This window comes from Mastomys coucha, unplaced genomic scaffold, assembly GCF_008632895.1.
Source record: "Mastomys coucha isolate ucsf_1 unplaced genomic scaffold, UCSF_Mcou_1 pScaffold7, whole genome shotgun sequence".
NCBI lineage: Eukaryota > Metazoa > Chordata > Mammalia > Rodentia > Muridae > Mastomys > Mastomys coucha.
Genome location: NW_022196913.1, coordinates 62,915,351 through 62,936,918, shown reverse-complemented (window position 1 = coordinate 62,936,918; position 21,568 = coordinate 62,915,351). Strand labels below are relative to the sequence as shown.

At 41.8% G+C, this 21,568-nt stretch overlaps 1 protein-coding gene across 2 annotated transcripts in view; it reads left to right on the top strand.

Moving 5' to 3' along the window:
- Positions 1-21,568, top strand: part of Ubqln1 (ubiquilin 1) — a 40,701-nt gene that overhangs the window by 3,419 nt on the left and 15,714 nt on the right. For both annotated transcript variants that reach the window (XM_031358149.1, XM_031358148.1), the window contains exons 2-5: positions 14,523-14,674; positions 17,076-17,191; positions 19,926-20,188; positions 21,401-21,559. In XM_031358149.1, coding sequence (XP_031214009.1) covers positions 14,523-14,674; positions 17,076-17,191; positions 19,926-20,188; positions 21,401-21,559 — 690 coding nt within the window. The remainder of the gene's footprint in view (positions 1-14,522; positions 14,675-17,075; positions 17,192-19,925; positions 20,189-21,400; positions 21,560-21,568) is intronic.

Below are 21,568 nucleotides of genomic sequence, written 5' to 3'. Positions count from 1 at the left end.
AGTACATGAGTATTGACATCTCAGGTGCCAGTCAGAGCCTCATGAGAGTGGACATCTCAGGTGCCAATCAGAGCCTCAGGAGTATTGACATCTCAGGTGCCAATCAGAGCCTCAGGAGCGTGGCCCTCACCTCAGGTGCCAAGCCTTCCCTGCAATTGGGTCTCCTTGCTTCTTCAGCAGTCATGGCCAGCTGTGCTTCCTCTCCTGGGAGCTTTGTTTGTGGTAGACCCTTGTGAACACTTTGATTACAAGCAGGGCATTACATGGTCTGGGGCTTTGAATTTAGGTCCTCTTTACATTTGTATGACAAGTGGTTTTTACCCACTGAGCCATCTCCACAGGTTGAATCCTCCATTTTCTATTTAAAATCTCAATGTGCTACGTAGTGTAGGTTATTTAACAATGGTATTTATGTGAGTATGTTATTAACTAGGTGAAATTATCTTAAATCTTCTTGGTAATTTGTAAGTTAAGCTGGTGACTGTTACTTGTGTTTAGTTTTGGGAAAGGGTGTCACTACGTAGGGCAGGCTGGTCTGGAACTCTAGAGATTCGCCTGCTTCTGCCGTTGGGCTCCAGGGCTAAAGGTGTGCACCACCAGGTCCAGCTTAATTCTTGATTTCTTCTTGTAACCAACAAGTAGAACTAAAATTTTTGTTGGTGGTGATGGTGGTTCCCCCCCCCCCCCCCAGACAGGGTTTCTCTGTGTAGCCCTGGCTGTCCCGGAACTCACTCTGTAGTCCAGGCCTGCCTCTGCCTCCCAAGTGCTGCAATTAAAGGTCCACGAACTAAAATTTTTTTATACAGTGTTATGTACAGTTTGTATTTAATGAGTATTACTTGTTAGATATATATTAATAAAGACTGAAATTTTACTCAAATTAGAACAAAATGTTTTTCATAGAGTAGCTGGAATGAACTGTGTAATATTTTATTTGCTCTTTATGAGTAACTGGAACAGTTTGTATTGCACAGTGTTTTATTAATATGGGTCTTTATGGCATAGGTTCTAAAGTGGCAAATGTGTAGTGGCTTTGTGTATGAGACCTGCTCCCTGTTATGAACTATTGCTGGCAGCTTAGAGGATGCAGAGTTCTCTGTCAAGGCAAGGTAGAGCAATGTGTGTATGAGCTGTGTATGAGTGGAGGGGAGCTTGTGTGTAACTTTTGAACGTTTTCACAAGAGAGGTTACAGTACTTCCAGATCATCACAAATAACATTGATATTAAGCCATGCAGGATGAATATAGAACCCCCATCTTGATGCTAAGAGTTGTATGTGAGTGTTAAGTTTGTAAAAGTATAGTTTCATGGAACTAAGGGGTGTTGTAGCTATAAAGTATCAACCAGATTTGGGGGATTTTATTTATTTATTTATTCATTTTTGGGTTTTTTGTTTGTTTGGTTTTTTTTGAGGGTTTCTCAAAAAAAAGGGTTTTACACAGGGTTTCTCTGTGTAGCCCTGGCTGTCCTGGAACTCAGTCTGTAGACCAGGCTGGCCTCAAACTCAGAAATCCACCTGCCTGGCGAATTTTGTATTTTTTAAAAGCTTAATAGATTTTAGAGATAGTATACACCAAGATAAATCTCCTACATACTGTATTACATAGTCTGTGAATGCGGATTGACATCTCTATTCCGGAGATTGAACCCAGGCCTCATGCTGTGTCTCTGTGCTCTTTAGTCTCTCCTTTTCCAGTATGTCTACTTGAATGTTGGGATAATTTCTGTGGCTTCTGTTGTATTTTTCTGGATAGCATCTTACCCAGAAAGCTGGGTTGAAGCAGTAATACAGGATATACTAAGGAAAAAACATGTCCCCGAGATTAGTGTTTTGCATGCTCTAACGAACTTGCTGAAGAACTAATTTAGTGATTCTAATTAAAGATATTGCTTAACTTTTCTTTAAGACTTAAGAGACCATGCAGTTGACCTCTTTAAGCCATAAGTGATGTTATTTTAAAAAGAGCATTCCTAGCGGGGCAGTGGTGGCACATGCCTTTGATCCCAGCACTTGGGAGGCAGAGGCAGGTGGATTTCTGAGTTCGAGGGCAGCCTGGTCTACAGAGTGAGTTCCAGGACAGCCCGGGCTGCACAGAGAAACCCTGTCTTGAAAAACCAAAAAAAAAAAAAAAAAAGAGCATTCCTAGGCATATGTAACCATGACCCCAGAAGGAACTCTGTTCTTCATTGTCTCAGCTTTTGAAATAAGTTCCCCCTGCAGAGCCCAGGCTGGCCTTCCATGTGCTGGCTCTGCCCCTGCCTTTGCACAGTGCGGTTATGGCTTTTTGTCTTGTGTCCACCTTACAGTGTTTTCACAGATCATCCAGATTGTAGTCTAGAAGGACTTTCTTTAAAACAAAAACAAAACATTTATTTATTGCTCATATGTGTGTATTTGTGTAGCTGTCAAAAGGTAATTTTGACTCCTAAGGATTGAACTCATGGTGCCTTGTGTGACGTCAAACACCTTTACCTACTGAACCATCTCACTTGCCCCAAGTACGTCCTATGTTGGGCCTAGTGATATACCACTATATGGATGTGTACCACCTTTTATTTCTTCCCCACCTGCTGGACGTGTAAGTGAATTTTTGTTAGAAATGATGTCTCCATGACCACTCATGATTCATGTGCTTTTTTGTGGACATATGGTTTCATTTTTCTTGGGTGTAGACCTAGAAGTAGCATTGCTGGATCACATGGTAACTGTTTAATTCTGGGAGGAATTGCCAAAGTGTTTTCTAAACAGGCTGTTCCAGTGCTTTTTTGTTTTTGTTTTTATTTTTTTCAAGACAGGGTTTCTCTGTATAGCCCTGGCTGTCCTGGAACTCACTCTGTAGACCAGGCTGGCCTTGAACTCAGAAATCCACCTGACTCTGCCTCCCAAGTGCTGGGATCCAGTACTTTCTTATTGACACTTGCTATTGACAGTCTTTGATCATAATTGTCCTAGTGACTGTTGAGTGTCACTAAATACTGTTTAGTATTACCAGTAGTCTTTTAGGAGAGACATGTCATAGTAATTCTGAGGTAATGTGTTTTGTTTTTAAGTGTCACAAATTATTTTTGGTAGAGTTTTTAAGATTATAAGATATTTGCAACACACAGGAAAACTCAGCTGTCATCTATTAGATTAAAGTGATTTTGCAAATTGGGCTAGCCAGATGGCTCAGTGGGTTAGGGGCTCCTCAGTCCTGACATCTGAGCTTTGAGTCCCACCTACTCATGGTGGAGAAGAGAACTGACTTTCAGACGCTGTCCTTTGATCTCCACTATGTATCTTGGCTCAGTGACCTCTTTCTGCCCACAACAATGTGAATATGAAAACAATTTAAAACAGTGCAATAATTTTTAAAAAGCTTTAAAAAAATAAATGTATGAGTGTTTTGTCTGCATGTAAGTGTATGTACTGCATGTGCCTGGTACCTGTGGAAGCCCAAAATAGTGTTAGATCCCTTGAGACTGGAGTTAGATGATTGTGAGATATGGATGCTTAAGACCTAGGTCCCTGGAAAAACAGCCAGTGTTTTTAACATGTAGCCATCTCTCTAGCCCCTGGTACAACTTATTTTACTAAGAAATTACAGCTGTCTTTCTGAAGACTAGTAATATGGAAAGATAAATTTTGAATTCACATTGTGAATTTTTAAGTTTTTTTTTTTTTTTTTTTTTTTTTTTTAAGATTTACTTATTTATTTATTTATTATAAGTACACTGTAGCTGTCTTCAGACACACCAGAAGAGGGCATCAGATCTCATTACAGATGGTTGTGAGCCACCAAATGGTTGCTGGAATTTAAACTCAGGACCTTCTGAAGAGTATTCAGTGCTCTTAACTGCTGAGTCATCTCTCCAGCCCCCGCCCCCTTTTTTGTTGTTGTTTCTTTGTTTCTTCTGATTTTGGGGTGTGGATGTGGGGGGAGACAGGGTTGAGATTTACATAAATGGCTCTTGGTTGGAATGGTATCTTGAGACACAGATTGGTGTAGTGGTGTAATTGAGAGAAAGGTAGCTGCTAAAAATGTTCGAGGACTAACATCACTAAGTTGCTATTGCTTCTTGCCTGGAAATTACATTCTAGCTTACTGCTAGTCTCCGACTTCTATATTTCTCCCCTCCCATTTCTCCCCAGTAGTATCTGAAAATTGTTAACCAGATGGTGGACACTAAAGGTTCACTTATCTTAAAATCTGAGTTAGTGCCAGGCTCGGTGATGGTTTCTGCCTGCTTCTCCATTGTCGATGGCATCCCTCTCCTTGACCTTTTTGGTTAGCCACACTGTAACTCCTTGACCTGTTGCTACATTTACCCTCTCTGCCTTAGGACTTGTGTACAGCTTGTTCTGGCCTGCCTCCTACTCTTTGTTGGCTTCTACCAATCCTTTACATTGTAGAACAGAGGTCAGTTTCTCAAAGGAGTATGCCTGATTACCCAGGCCTCACTGGGGTCATCTGCTGCATTTTCTCACAATGCCATTAGTACATGTATGTATGTGCCATTTACTATAGTTCAAAAATTACATAGTTATGATGATTTAATGCTTCTCTGCTGTGATATCATTGTATTGTTCCTAGAACCTGGTGCATAGTATAGACTCCAAACAGTGTGTTTGTGAATGAATTTGGAACATTTTGTGCAATGATGTGTATTTAATATTAAATGTCCATTGTGGAACATTACAGAGTAAATCATATACAAATGGATACAGTCCTCTGGAACCCTCATCTTAACCTTCTCTTCCTTAAATCTCCTAACCAAGAACTCTTTCTTTGAGACAGGGTCTCTATGTAGCCCTGGATGTCCAGTAACTTTCTGTGTAGACCAGGCTGGCCTCAAACTCAAAGAAATTCTCGTGTCTCTGCTTTCCAAAATCTGGGATTAAAAATATGCGCCAGCATGCTCAGCCCAGCTGGACTCTTTTAAAGATGTTTAGCTGTGTGTACGGTGTGTGTGTACAGTGTGCGTGTACAGTGTGTGTGTACAGTGTGTGTACAGTGTGTGTGTGCAGTGTGTGTGTACAGTGTGTGTGTGTGTACAGTGTGTGTGTGGGGGGGACACTCATTCCAGGCTTGGGTAGCAGGTGACTTTCCCCATCCCTATCAGCGTCCTCAGTTTTTAAGCTGGAGAGTTCCTCTGACTCAGAAAATGATTTAGTATTAGCCATTTTGTATCAAAGATGGCTTGTGACTGATAAGTTATTTTATTACATTTGTCTCTGGTCTGTGTAGGCATGTATGCCAAGGCACAGGTGTGGAAGTCAGGACATTTTTGTGGGAATTGTTCTGCTCCTTCTGCTATGTCAGGCCTGTTGAGCAAGCTCAGGTCTTCAGGCCTGGCTGCAAGCACTTGCTGATCCATCTTACTGGCCCCAGACAAGTTTTCAGATGTATAGAGAAATCAGGTTTTTTTTTTATTTAGATTCCATATTAAACTAGGCAGTGATTGTCAACCAGGAAAACCAGTACTGATTTGTAGTGTTTACTTGTTTGTGTGTAGTAAATATTCTCTCAGTGGTAGATTCAAGCAACCAGTATTTTAAACCGCTTCGAAAGTTAACAAAAAATTAAGAGGCTGTTACTTAAGATGGGTTTCTTAGACAGAGAGCAACTATGGCTGGGCAATTCATGTCTGCCTTTTAGAGCCAACAAGACTGGCCTTTAGAAACAAGGTAGACTTTATGTAGCCCTTTACTGAAACTGCAAGCTTCTGCAGCTTGTTACAATGCTCACTGGAAATCTTTTACTATGTAACAGCGTTTCCTGGTTGAATGGTGTGAGGGGGCTGAAAAGCGACTAAGCCGTTAAGAAGGCTGTGGGTTGCTCTTGCGGAGGATCTGGATTAAATTGCTAGCATCCACTTGCTGATTTACAGCCTCCCAGAACTAGTCTCGGCCTCTGTGGGCACCATGCACCTAAAATAAAAATAAAAGTTCTTTAACAACAACAAAAACAACATTGTTGGAGCTGGAGTTAATGGCTGCTGTTCCAGAGGTCCTGAGTTCAGTTCCCAGCAACCACGTGGTGGTTCACAACCATCTGTAATAGGATACCATGCCTCCTCCTGGTGTGTCTGAAGACAGCAACAGTGTACTCATAAATAAAATAATTTTTAAAAAAAAAACAGCATAAGATACATAATTTTCTTGGCAAGCAATAAAGCTGAACTTAACTTTAAATTTGTTAAGGTAAAAGAAAAACTTTTTTAACAGTTTTTAAAGATTTACTTTTTATTTATTTTATATGTATGAGTACACTGTAGCTGTACAGATGGCCGTGAGCTATCATGTGTGTGGCTGCTGGGAATTGAACTCAGGACCTCTGCTGGCCCTGCTCTCTCCAGCCCTACTCACTGCTCCACTCACTGCTCTGGTGTAATTCACTGTAGCTGTCTTCAGACGCACCAGAAGAGGGCATCTGATCTCATTACGGGTGGCTGTGAGCCACCATGTGGTTGCTGGGATATGAACTCAGGACCTTCGATAGAGCAGTCAGTGCTCTTACCCGCTGAGCCATCTCGCCAGCCCCCTTTTAACAGTTTTTTAATTAAATTGTATGAGTATATATATGTGTGTGTATATATGTGTGAATGTATATACACCATGGTGCCACCAAATTTTTGGGCTAGGCCTTTCTACCAAGCCATTTTAAAAACACCTTCAGAGTTGTGCAGAGGTTTGTCTCCTAGTCTATTGTTATCCTGTCAGTATTGACCACCATATTTTTGTTTTGTTGTTGTTATTGTGTTTTGTTTTTTTGTTTTTTGAGACAGGCTTTCTCTGTATACCCCTGGCTGTCCTGGAACTCAGTCTGTAGACCAGGCTGGCCTTGAACTCAAAAATCCGCCTGCCTCTGCCTCCCAAGTGCTGGGATTAAAGGCATGAGCCACCACTGCCCAAATATGACCCTTTCTAAGAGTGAAGGCACAGGTTGCAAGTTCCTTATTGGGAATGGTTAAGATCAGAAATATTTCAGGTTTTGCATGTTTTTTTTTTTCCTTCAGAGGAGTATGTACATCTGATGCAAGCAAGTGTACACACACACACACACACGCACACGCACACGCACACACACACACCATGCGTGCAACAGGGCTTCTCTATATAGCCCTAGTTATCTTGAAACTTGCTCTGTAGAGCATGCTGGCCTTGGAACTCAGAGAAATCCACCTGGCTCTGCCTAAGAATTCTCTACCACTCCCCAGCTATGAGATTTTTCTTAAAGATGTATTTTTATGATTTATGTATGTGAGTGTGAACATGGGAGGGTGCCCCCAGAAGCCCCAAGATGTCTGATTTTCCTGGAGCTGCTTGATGAGGGTGCTGAGGACTGCAAGAGCAACAGGTGCTCTTAGCCGTTGGGGTCTCCTCAGCCCCACATCTTAGTTCTTTCTGAGAGCTAACTCTTGAGTCAGCTAAGGCAGTTTCCCTCTGAGGAGGATGCAAGCAAGTGCTCTTAGCAGCTGCACCCATCACTGTTTTCTGTCAGTATGAAGAGCCATGTGCTCACATCTCACCTCTGAGGTGAGGGTGGAGTCTGTTGTCTGTGACAATCATTGTGAACTGCCCTTTACTTCTTCGCGAGAAGGTGACTTCACGTGTTTCTAACAAGACTGTGCTTTTGTTTTTTGTTGTTTTTTTAGAAATGTTCTAATAAACATTGAATGAGGTGATGTATCAGAAAATATTTTACCTGTGCAGTAAAATGGTGATTAACAAAGAACTGTGTGTTTGTGCAGGCATATCCACATGTGTGTACATGTGTATCCCCATGTGTGTACATGCATGTAGAAGCTGAGGCTGAGTCTCTCCTTTGTTGCCCTCTGTCTTATTGTTTAGGGTATGAGGTCTCTTACTGAACTAGGACCTTATGGTTTACTGAGACTGTCTAGCCTTGAACTCTGGGTAGCCAAGGATGACCTTAACTTCTAGTCCTCCTGTTTGATCTCCCAAGTACTGGGATTGTAAGTAGTGTGCCCAGTTTCTGCAGTGTTAAGATTCAGTACAGGGCCTAATGCATACCAATACGAGGCAAGTGCTCTACTGAACCACAGTTCCAATCCCACACTTCTCTTTAGAAAGCAGATATTGCCCTTCTGCCCTCTCTTCACTTGTAAATGATTTCCTTTGCTTTGAGTTGTCTACGATCACAGTATGAAGAAGCTGCATTTTAAATCCAGCAGTGTGGTCCTGGGGACATTGGATTCTATTTATCCTGCCTGTTGTGTATACTTTTTCTCCTTTTGCTTTCAGATCAAGTCGTTTGCCTTATTCCAGTTGCCTCCTTTATTAGGTTGATAGGTATATACTATTTTTATGTCCTTTGGAGGTTTCTCCATGGATTTTATAAATTGTCCCCATCAGGAAGTACTTGCTACTCATAGAATAATGCATAGATCCTAGAGCTCTTAACTCTCCGTGTCCTAGATTCCACCCGTTTCACTTTTTTGGTCCCTGTCAAATGACACAAGATATGATATATAAGCACTTCATAAAATTGGCATTGTTGAAGAATTGTCTGTACGGTTTTTCATTTTTATTCCTTCATCCAGGATCATTTTCTTGTCCCTAAGGGACCCTGTTACATTTCCTAAGCTGCCTGCCTGCCTGCTAGGTGGCACGTTCTCTTGTTTATGTGAATAAGAAAAAGTTCCTGTGAGCTGCCCTGCTTGTCTTTACATTTCAGCTTAATTCTGAGGGATTTTTACTGGATATAAAAACTCTAGGTCACTAGTTCTCCCTTTGGAAAGAAAGTTTTATAAGTACAAACAGGTGGAACCTGGGAGATGATGCTACTCAGTGGTAGAGAACTTGTCTAGCCTGCAGAAGGTCCTGCCTGGGCTTGGTCAGTGAGTTGGAGTCACATAGTAGGTCCTTTTCAGTTTGTCAGCTTTTGCTTAGTAATATACATCTAAAGTTCCTCCATATCCTTTCAGGACCCTAGAGTACACTTCTTTTCAGTGCTTATCTGCATGCATTACAGATTATCTGCTGAGGAATATCTCGACTCCTTCCAATTTTTGGCAGTAGATCTACCTGAAGTTTTTTTTGTTTTGTTTTGTCTTGTTTTGGTTTTTTTGTTTGTTTTTGGAGACTGTTTCTCTGTGTAGCCCTGGATGTCCTGGAACTCAGAAATCTGCCCGCCTCTGCCTCCCAAGTGCTGGGACTAAAGGCGGGCGCCACACCTCCTGGCCTTACATGAAGGTTTTAAAGTGAATAGCTTGTAAATATAAAGGAGCGGTTGCTGAATTTCACACTGAGAGTGTGTTTGGGGCAGTGGCCCTTCATTCTGCAGTCTCACCCTGTGAAGGCGTTTCTGTCGCTCACATCCTTGCCAGCACTTGGTGGTGTTGATATTCTAAATTCTTATTGTTTTAATGCATGTCTGCTGTTTATCTCTTTGATTTAGTTTTACATCTTTCTGGTGTGATGGGGAGCATCTTTCATGCTAATTTGTTGTCTGCATATCTGGTGTAGTGCCTGCTTTGGCCCATTTTAAAATTGGATTGTGATTGTCAAGTTTTATGATTACTTTCTTTGTGTATTTGGACAATAGCTGGTTATCAAATATGCCTTTTGCAAATATTTTTTACCTCATCTATTCGTCTTCTAATTCCTTGAAAGATTTTTTTAAGTGGCACACAGTAGAGCTTTTCAATGGCTAGAGACTGCTGAGAGCCCCTCTGTTTCTTTCCCTCGCGTTGGCTAAGGCTTTGAAGACCAGGTGTCCTCAGTGGCTCAAGTGTGCTTGACATAGAGTGTGTAGTCACACTTCTGTTTACAGATGACACATAGAGTGTGTAGTCACACTTATGTCTACAGATGACACATAGAGTGTGTAGTCACACTTGTGTCTACAGATGACACATAGAGTGTGTAGTCACACTTCTGTTTACGGATGAAGGAGCCTTCTTTCTATTAATTTGCTGACTTGTCTTGGGGGTGCTGATAACGCCTTTCTGGCCTTCCTGGGGCTGTTCCCTGTTGGTTAACCCAGGTGGTACTTGACCTTACCCACGTTGATTCAGCCTTCCGTTGCAGACAAAGCTCCATCTGCCACTCAGACTTTCTAAAGTCATATTTTGTATTCTTTGGAAATGTGTGTTTGTTTCTATATGTATTTAGATCAAGTCCATCTATCATTACCTCCCTCCACTCCCCCTAGTGCCTACATGGACACTGATTCGCTCTGATGGTGTTAGTCTGTTTAAGGAGCAATACTAGTTTTCTTCACTACCTTTACTAGTTTTTGTCTCTGAGGGCCATGTGAAGTGAGGTGAGAAATGGCTCTGTAAGAGATTGGGTGTTTTGCTAGTTTTCATCTTTCAAGAAAATGGGGAGTCTTGGGCAAAGCTTGTTTGCAAGCATGAGGACCTGAGTTTAGCTCCCGCATATGCAGTCACCACATTCACACACACAATGAAGGTAAGGTGGGCAGTGAGCATGTGGAAAGTGCCCATCGCCATTGTGTTATCAAAGCTTCACAACAACCAGGATGACTGTGGAAAGTCTGATAGTTAAAGCAGTTGGTGAGGCTGTGGGGAGACCGCAGCCTTCCCTCCCTCCCGTAGTGCTAGGAGGAGAGTAAAGTGGATGCCAGCAGCCTCCAGGGTGCTGTGACTGTAGAGATGAGTGAGCTGCAGACCTGTGCTACAGAAAGAAATGTTGATGCAAAACACAGACCAAAGTAAGTTGGCTATGGCCCAGGAACGTGTGCTGAGGGTATCTTGAAAGACAAGTTCTGCTGTGAAGGTAGTTGCAAGATGTTTCAGTATAAAATAAAGTATTTTTGCCAGTTGCATTGGTGGAGATCTCAGATAGGTGGGAACAGTGAAGAGAGGAAATTGCTGTTTTAGATGGCTTCTTAGATTTAATGTTTTTTTTTTAAAGATTTATTTATTTATTTTATGCATATGAGTATACACTGTAGCTGTACAGATAGTTGTGAGCCTTCATCTGGTTGTTGGGAATTGATTTTTAGGACCTCTGCTTGCTCTGGTCAACCCCACTTGCTCTGGCCCAAAGATTTATTTATTATTATAAGTAAGTACACTGTAGCTGTCTCCCAAGTGCTGGGATTAAAGACATACTCCACCAACCAGTGGCCTCTTAGATTTTTGGATTGGAGGAAGATAGTAACCTTTTTGATTCAGTGATATTAGGTTAGACACAGAAGTAAGCAGTGAGTGAATGGCATTCAAAGAGACTAAGACTTTAAAACAATTTGTTTCTGGCCTGCAGTGGTCCATAATCATTAAGTACAGGTGTGCTGTTTGTATTTTGTTTAATTGTTATTGTTCTGGGAACTTCAGTGATACCTTGATGGTGTGCCTTGAAAATACACTATCAAGTCAGTACCAAGGACCACGCCCCAGAGGACTGAGTAGGTTAAGGATATGAGTGAATGATAGGAAATAGGCACATTTGTAGGCATAAAACATAAATTAGGGGCTGGTGAGATGGCTCGGCAGGTAAGAGCACTGACTGTTCTTCCGAAGGTCTTGAGTTCAAATCCCAGCACCCACATGGTGGCTCACAACCACCCATAATGAATTCTGATACCCTCTTCTGTGTACTCATTCATAATAATGAATGAATCTTTAAAAAAAAAAAAACAAACCATAAAATAGTGGGGCTTTTTGGGAAATGGGGGTAGAATTAATGAGTGCATAAGAAAGTGGTAGTGTGTAGGGTACAGATTTCTCTTTGAGTGAATGAGGATGTTCTGAAATTGACTCATATCAATACAGCCTATTTTTAAATTTACTAAAGACTTTAGGTTTATATACTTTTTTAAAAGATTTATTTACTTTATTTATATGAGTACACTGTAGCTGCCTTCAGACACACCAGAAGAGGGTGTTGGATCCATTATAGATGGTTGTGAGCCACCATGTGGATGCTGGGAATTTCATTCAGGGCTTCTGGAAGAGCAGTCAGTGCTCTTACCCACTGAGCCATCACTCCAGCCCTGGACTATATACACTGTGAGTGGCCAAATTATATGTGTGTGAGCTATATATATTTGGAGACACAAAGTCTTACTGTGTAGCTTTGGCTGTTTTGGAATTTCCTGGGTAGACCAGGTGGCCTCAAACTCACAGAGAGCTTCATGCCTCTGTTTTCCTTGTGGTGGGATTAAAGGTGTACGCCACCATGCCTGGTGAGTGATAATTCAGTAAAGCTTAAAGATATCCTTTTATGTTAGTTGGAATTTGCAGGCAAAAGTAGGAGCAGGCCTTAGATCTAGCATCTTACCTTCAAATCTTCAAACACTATAAGGTTCTATATAACTATACTTGTTTATTTGTGTGTATGTGTGATCACAGTACACACATGGAAGTCAAAGGCCAGTTCTGCTATTACCATGAAGTTTCCAGGGATAGATCTCAGGTTGTTGGGCTTGGCAGCAGGCACATTTACACCCTGAGGCAGCTCGATGGCCCAGTGGGTGTAGCCAGTTATTTATTTCAGAATGGGAGGGAGATCAGGGCCTTTCTGAGTTTAAGATTAAAACAGTTGATCTAGATCAACTTTCTCATTTTATGTAATAAATGCACTATATTATAATAAACCTATAATAAAGGTTACACATTTAGTTAATACATTTTAATTTATTTTGTGTATGATCTGCATCGGTTTGGCCTGAAATCAGATCTATGCTGGAAACCCAGTGCAGCAATTTATTATTAACACCATTTGGGGCCAAAAGTCTTCAATCCCTTTTTTCTGTGTTTGAAAAAAAGATCCATCCTTATCATAGAGTTCCTGTGTATTAAGAGAGCAGCAGGCCGGGTGGTGGTGGCGCACGCCTTTAATCCCAGCACTTGGGAGGCAGAGGCAGGCAGATTTCTGAGTTCGAGGCCAGCCTGGTCTACAGAGTGAGTTCCAGGACAGTCAGGGCTACACAGAGAAACCCTGTCTCGGAAAAGCGAGAGAGAGAGAGAGAGAGAGAGAGAGAGAGAGAGAGAGAGAGAGAGAGCGAGCAAAAGTGTGGCCACCATTTACTGTGCTTGTATTTTATACATTGTAATTTAAGCCTTAAAAATATTTTTATTCAAATATATTATTTCTTATAGCTACCAAAGGGAGGAAGCACCTAACAGGTGGTTGCATTGTGCTCTTCCCATGTAGAATGCTAATGTAGAATATAAATGGTGGTTTTTAAGTCACCTAGAAATACCTAGGTAAAAAGATTAATATCACATAGCCAAGTCTGTTGGCACCCTTGTTTAATTACCTGCAGAAGCTGGTGGATTTCTGTGAGATCAAGGCCAGCCTGGTCTACATAATGAGTTCCAGAATAGCCAGGGCTATGTAAAGAAACCTTTTTCAAAAAATCACCACCAACAAAACGATTATATATCATATAGTTTCAAGTAGAGGGAAGAAAGCTCAGATGAGAAAGTTCCAGAGTATTTACATTGTATATGTATATGCTTTTTGGCCTTTTCAAAAGTTTGGTTGTGTATGAGTTGAGGAGGTAGGTTGTAAAATCCAGGTTGTTGGGTGAGGTGCTCAAGCCTGTGATGCCAGGACTGGGGAGGGAGGCTCCACCTCCCACCCCGCACTTACAGAGTGACACCCTGTTTCAGAACTAAGCCAACCAAACAGAATGATAGGTTTCTGTGCACTACTGAGACGTACCTTAGAGCTTTGTTCATACACAAATGTCCAGAACGCTTATCCCTCACTGTTTCTCAACCCTGATTATGACACACAGCTGTGTTCTCTGACTGACTGCTTCCTGATCCTGTGAGAGTTTTAAGCCTTAGATGTGCAGATGCTGAGCTTTCGTCTCCAGTGTGGTCTGAGGTCTTTGAGTGACAATAGGACACACTTTAGACTTGGGATACTTTTTAATTAGGATTCCTTACTGATATATTCCAGAACTATTTCCAACCTGGAACACTGAGCCCTCCCTTCTCATTGGACTCATGTCTATGTATCACGTTTCATTGTGGCAGTGCTGGCTTCTGTGTTGGAACCCACTCTGTAGTGTAGTGTGTAGACTGGTGATGAAGAGATTCTTTGGGTTTCAGCTGGGATGCTCTGGTGTAGACTGTTACTATGGGTTCCCAGGGCATTATGAGGTTTGCTAATTTGAATGAAGCCTGTATATTCTGGGTATTTTAGTAGAGACTTAAGGAGTAGTGATCAATTTAAGTAAGCATTTGTCAGCAGTGTTTTGTTCTTTCTCTGCATTTGCAGGCTGTTCTGTCCTCCAGCAAGCAATTCTCCAGGTTTTCCTGATTTCTTCTTAATTTTTCTTCTTTTGGTTTTCAGTTTTGGAAAGCCTTCTTCTACTGTCTTTGTGCTTTCTCTGTTTATAGTTTATTTGAGTCTCTGGAAAAGGTTTTCCTATTTATTATTTGCTTTTCGGATAGTAAAAATGGCTGTGAATATGAACTTGCCTGTGTGTGTATTGGAATTTAAAAGAAAGGGGGCTAACAATGGAGACTGGGGAGTCAGTTATAATAATCTTAGCAAGGCCCCTTTGTGAAATTTATTTTTTATCTTATTTAGTTCAAAGAAGAAATCTCTAAACGTTTCAAATCTCATATTGACCAACTTGTGTTGATATTTGCTGGAAAAATTTTAAAAGATCAAGATACTTTGAGTCAGCATGGGATTCATGATGGACTTACGGTTCACCTTGTCATCAAAACACAGAACAGGTATGTCTGTTTAACCAGCTCGGGCTCTCTGGAGCTTTCCTTGCTAGTGTTTAAGCAGCTAAAGTACCTCTCTGTGTCTCTGGAGTGTTGTGACTCCATGCCTTTCTAGTGTCTGCATGTCTGTGACATGAGTGTCTGTGGGGAGGGTTGGCATGCAGATCCTGGGCAGGCCCCCATTTAATACTTTAGAAAATGTACTGTGTGGTAAATTTTTGAAAGAAACTTATTTTGTTTCATCATTAGTAAAAGAGCTTCATCAGACTTAATTGTAATAATCTAAGATGATGTAATGGATTAAATGACTGAAGCCTCCTAAAATGTACCATTTTATTAGTATTAATTTTGTGGCTAGCTTTGACTTGCCATACTGCATAGCAAGGGTTAGGCCGAGTCTATTACTGTGTTGCCACACTAGGTTTCTTTTAGAGACTGGCAGTCAGTCAAGTCCAGGGCGATGATGAATTTGCTCCTCCTGCCTTAGCCTCCTGAGTGCTGGGGTTACAGGTGCACCTCACTGTGACCAGCCAGTCTTATGATTCTTCCAACTCTTCCTTTGCTACAGACTGCAGGTGAAAGCATCGTAGTGAAGCGGATCTTGTATCTTACAAGAGCTTGCTGCAGCCTTTGCTCTAGGGGCAGAGCGGCTTCTCACACATGCATACCCTGGCAGGCTTTTGTGCTGTGTTCCCCGAGAACTGATGAGGAAGTGTGTTCTTCCTGTGCTTCTGTATACTTGGTTATCACTTACATGACAGTGATGTAACACAGAGTGCATGTGCGCATTTCATGCTGGGATGTCAAGCAAGTGTAAGGGAGATTATGATTTCTGAGATGTTGAAGTAAAAAATAGACCTTTTAGTCAGTAAATGATGCGGTAAGGTCCACAGTCAGATTGGTGTCAGATGAGAGAGACTTCTCTAATAAAGCCTGCTGTTCTAAAAACTCTAAAGATGGCACCCAGTGATTAGTGTCAGCCCCAGCCATGGCCGCCTGAACAAGCTGGCTCTACCCCTGTCTTCATTGAAACAGACAACTAATGCTGATGATGAGAAGGGAAATAAATCCATTGAATGTCACACAGAGAAGAACAAAATAGACAGTGACAGCCTCCCCACCCCATCTTGTAAGTTGTGACATAAGGCTAGGCTTAAGCAGAGGGTAAGAGGTATACATTCCTAAGTAGTCCTGGTAAGAATGAGGGCCTGCCTGTTGACCCATCTTTGTCTGGGCTTCAGTCTCCCCTACAAGGTGGTCTACCGAGTTGTCAAAGACTGATGAAATCACTTTTCCAGCTGATAGACTCTCCCTCTGGTTGGCAACAGGTCTCCAGCCTTTCCTCCTTCCAGCACGGAGTCGCAGAGAAATTTCAGCTTCTTGGACCATTCTGTCAGTAGCCTGGCATCCAAAGGGGGAGATACATGGGATTCTCTCACCTGGTTCCAGCGTGACATCAGAACCAGCCCACTCCGCAACTCGCCCCTTTGTCACAGCCATGCCTTGACAGTCCATCAATTTTTATGCCTACACATTGTGTGTGTGCATGTCTGTGTATAGGGGTGTGCACATGAGTACCTTTGGAGGCATCTGATTCTCCTGGAGCTGTAGTAGTTACAAGTGGTTGTGAGCCACGTGATGTGGGTGCTGGAAACTGAACACTCTGGAAGAGCAGCAAGCGATCAAGTGCTAAGCCATCTCTCCAGCCCCTTTACCGTATTAGTTTTTTACCTTTAACACTTTTTTTTTTAAAATTTATTTTATGCACACTGTAGCTGTACAGATGGCTGTGAGCTATCATGTGTGTGGCTGCTGGGAACTGAGGACCTCTGCTGGCCCTGCTCGCTCCGCCCCACTCACTCCACCCCACTCACTCCAGCATAATTCACTGTAGCTGTCTTAAGACGCACCAGAAGAGGGCGTCAGATCTCATTACGGGTGGTTTGTGAGCCACCATGTGGTTGCTGGGATCCGAACTCAGGACCTTTGGAAAAGCAGTCAGTGTTCTTACCCGCTGAGCCATCTGGCTAGCCCCACCTTTACCACTTTTAAATTACTCCTAACACTGTGGAACTAGAAAATAATTGTTTGAGCTCTGTGGATGTTAGTGGCCATAACCATTCTGTGAGGTGATAGATAACTAGTTGGCCCTTCCTGTGTAATCACTGTGATTGAAAGCAGTGAAGCATTTCATGTACATTGTATTCAGAGAAGAGAGACAGTAGTGATTTCTTAAAGTTTTACTATATTTTCAGTATTTGTGATGCTCGGTCATTTCAGGCAAAGTATTGATGACATTCTGTTTATAAGAGCTTACTCTTTGTTTTTCTGGCTATTGGAATTTTTAATTCTTTTAAAAATAATGAGTTCTGCATCTTACATTGTGATTTAATTATTTATACACCAGGCCGCAAGATAATTCAGCTCAGCAAACAAATACCACTGGAAGCAATGTGACCAGCTCACCAGCTCCTGATAGTAACCCCGCATCTGGTTCTGCTGCTAACAGTTCTTTTGGCGTAGGTAAGTTGTACATGCGTGTGTACATAGAGTAAAATGTTCTCTTCCTCCAAGGGCAGTTTAATTAAAGTGACATAAGTCACTCAACAAAACAACTTTTTAAACTTGATGTGGTTCTGTAATCATGTTTTAAAAGTAGTTTGTGATACTAGTCTGTTTATTTAGCTTATATTTCTATTTAGTAGTGACTAGTGATGTAGCCTATGCATGCATATGTAGTAATCTGACTGCCACATAATTGCATCTGAGGATGTAGTTAACTGATCTGAGCTGTGATAATTCAGTAGTAATGTTTTTCAGTTATACAAGGAAGGTACCTGTTTTCTCTTGTGTTCTTGTTTGAAAAAAAAAATCTTGCAAATGTAGCCTGAGCTACCCTTGAACTCTTCCTGCATTGGCTTTCTTGGTGTGGAGATTGTAGGTATGCAGCATCACTCTCGATGAAACTGTCCTAGGGGCTGGAGAGATAGCTCATTGGTTAAGAGATGACTCCCTGTTTGTTCTTGCAGAGGACCTGGTTCAGTTCCCAGCACCCATTCTGTGGCTCATAACCATCTATAACTCAAGTTCCAAGGGATCTGGCACGTCTTCTTCCTGATCCTGGGCATGCATGTAGTACCCACAACAAACATGCAGGCAAAACCCTCATACATAAAATAAAAATTAGTTAAATCTAGTACTTTTTGAAAGAAACAAACAAACTTGGGCTTGAGAGATGGCTCTCAGACTGCTCTTCCAGAGGTCCTGAGTTCAATTCCCAGCAACCACGTGGTGGCTCACAACCTTCTGCAATGGGGTCTGATGCCCTCTCCTGGTGTGTCTAAAGAGAGCAATAGATTCCTCATATACATAAAAAAGTAAATAAATCATTTTAAAGAAATCTTGAAACTGCCCTAAACATAAAAAAAACTGTTTCCTGAGTTTCAGTAGTGGAGCATCTTTCTCTCAGCCCAAACTACTTTCCTCCCTGCCGACCCTGCCGACCCTGCCTCCTCCACCTGTACAAGCACCTCTCACTGCTATTCTTTATTCAGTTGCAAATGTTGAGATTTTGTTGTGGAAAAATGTTGTGAAGGTGACAAAGGTTGGGCTGAATGCTAGTTAAATGTCTTGACTAGCCCTTAAGGCTGTAGCTATAGCTTCCTGTAGGTCTCACTTTCACATATTAGGACCCACACCTTTTGCCCTTTCCATGAACACTTTGGGGCAACTCAATTCTAGTATGCCGATATGCAGTACACATGCTTTAAAGCACGGCCTGGATGCAGTTGCAGCACACACTACACACACAGGTGAGCATCCGGCGGCTGCAGTCCTCTCCTTCCGTGACTGCTGGATGGGGCTCAAAGTCTCACCTTTAATCCACTAGGCCGTTTGATGACCAGCTCCATCATCTTCCTGTCATTCCTGGGGCGCTTTCAGTCTTACTCCTCATCAGTGTGATCTGTGGGGCCTGCTGTGTATAACAAAAGGCACTCAAAATGACTAAGTGTTTAGGAACCCTGTGAGAAATCAAGAAAGAATAAATATGTTTTATTTTACTAGCGAAATTAAAATAATATGTCTGGTTCATTTTGTTAAGTATTAAAGTTGAGAATTTGGCTAATTTTGATCATAGGATGTGTTTAGGGTTGGGGGGGCTGTCCCCTTGACCAACACTGGGAAGAAGCTGTTGAAGTGAGGCAGTTTGGTTTGGCACATGGTTTTCAACTGGTGGACTGCTGCTGGGTAAAGGCTTGTGGTGTGGCAGGGAGATTACAGCAGAGAGCCGATCCTCACCACGTAGCCACTGTCTCAAAGCTTCTACTTGCCACCCCAAAGGCAACTGAGAAGAGGCAAATTGACTATAAATTGTGCTTTATTTCAGAGCTGGTAATCCGGGGCCACATGTAATCTTCTGCCAACAAATTATATGTGGTTGGGGAGAACAGAAACAAGGTGGTTGATCCTTTCGGAACTTAGATTTGCCTCTGGTCAGATAGTCAGCAATCGAGAGTGGGCCAAGTGTCTATGTCTCCTGGATTATCCCTTTCACTCACCCCCTATTCCGTGGGTGTCTGGGTTCAAACAGTTCTTGAAACACAGAATAATTAGCGTCTGCTGGTATCAGGATTATAAGCCTCTGGTCTTCTGTGGTTGAGGTTAACTCTGAACAAACCGTTAGCAGTGTGTGTAATGGCTAGTAGTAGAGTGTACATGCAGATTTCTTTGTCCAGTACGGGAGTACAAGTGTGTCTTCCTAATACACATATAGAAGTCCCCCATCTGTGGGCTGGGGAGATGGCTCAGCGGGTAAGAACACCGTCTGCTCTTCCGAAGGTCATGAGTTCAAGTCCCAGCAACCACTTGGTGGCTCACAACCACCCATAATGAAATCTGATGCCCTCTTCTGGTGCATCTGAAGTCAGCTACAGTGTACTTATTTATAATAATAAATAAATCTTTAAAAAATAAAAGAAGTCCCCCATTTGTAGCAGGAGGAAATCCCTTCAAATGTATTGCTTCGAATAGCCCATTGAGCTACAAGCTCATTAGCACGACAATCACCTTCAACTGTGTCATCAGCTGAGGCCTTGGGGTACACTTCATATCTAAGCCGAAGCATAGGAATTAAAGCTGAATAGTATAATAGTAAGCATAACGTTAGAAACATGAGTGATAGGAATATAGAGTTAATGATTCTTCATATTTTAGCACAAAACTTCTGATTGTCATTTTTGTTTTTTCCTCTTTAAAGGTGGACTTGGAGGCCTTGCAGGTCTTAGTAGCTTGGGTTTAAATACCACCAACTTCTCTGAACTACAGAGCCAAATGCAGCGGCAGCTTTTGTCTAACCCTGAAATGATGGTCCAGATCATGGAGAATCCCTTCGTCCAGAGCATGCTCTCAAATCCTGACCTGATGCGGCAATTGATTATGGCCAATCCACAAATGCAACAGTTGATACAGAGAAATCCAGAAATTAGTCATATGCTTAATAATCCAGATATAATGAGACAAGTATGTAGACAAGTAGTTTTTTTTCACTTAACTAAAAAGTATTTATACGTATGTATGTATGTATGTATGTATGTATGTATGTATGTATAAAATGTTATTTTCTGTGGTTCCAGAGTTTGCCTTGTGTATTTATTATAAAGTTAAAGAGAATCCTAACCATTATTTAAGGAAAGTCAGCAAAACAATATTAATTTAGTTTGTTTGAGCTCTGAGTTTTATGCTATGCTTGAAATTTCTTTACAAACCTTCCTTAGAAGACAGACTTTTTGTGCCGGTTTCTCCTTTGTTCTGGGGGCAGGGAAAAGGTCCCAGAGCGCCCTGCTCCTTACACATTTACAACAAGACAGAAAACATTCTTAAGGAAGAGAAAAACCCATCAAAATGTATTTTATGAAAAATTTTTTCAGTGAAAAACATTTAGATTGGCTATGGTGGCACACAGTTTTAATCCCAGTACTTGAGATACAGAGGCAGGAGAATCTCTTGAGTTTGATTAAGGTCAGCCTGGTCTACATAGTGAGTTCTAGAACAGCAAAGACTATATAGAGAAATCCTGTCTCAAAAATTGTGGGGGATGTGGGGGGTTTGGGTTTAAGTCCGTTTTTGGAGATGGCCTGTTTATACTTAAACAAACTACTTTGTGATAGCCTCTGAATATATGTTGTATTTAGAGATGAAGTTCACCAGGAATTTTAAGTACTTTACTAATTTAAATATAGCAAAATTGGTTTAAAACTCTTCATTGGCCCTTTTTTTTTTTTTTTAAAGATTTTTCAAGACAGGGTTTCTCTGTGTAGCCCTGGCTGTCCTGGAACTCATTCTGTAGACCAGGCTGGCCTCGAACTCAGAAATCTGCCTGCCTCTGCCTCCCTTAATTGGCCTTTTTGATTCTAGAATTGAATAATACTTCCTTTCAAATAGAATCAGTGTTTCCACAAACTGAGCAAATCAGGTCAGGCTTTTAGCAGGTGGACAACTGTGGAGGGAGGATGCTGAGGCAGGCAGCTCTGCACAGTCACGGTCCTGTTAAAGCTGTGATGCTTTTTCAACATAGCTGTTTAAAAGTTCAGCGAGGCTACCTGGCACTTAGCGCTCCCCTCAGTTTCCTGGGGCTCAGTGCAAGTCAGTGGCATCCCACAAGCATTGGCTGAATGGAAGGAATTCCTTGAATATTTCAGTGCTTTTTTTTTAAACTGGAGATTTTTTTCTTAGACACTGGAACTTGCCAGAAATCCAGCGATGATGCAGGAAATGATGAGAAACCAGGACCGAGCCTTGAGCAACCTAGAAAGTATTCCTGGGGGCTACAATGCCTTACGGCGCATGTATACAGATATCCAGGAGCCTATGCTGAATGCCGCGCAAGAACAGGTGATCACT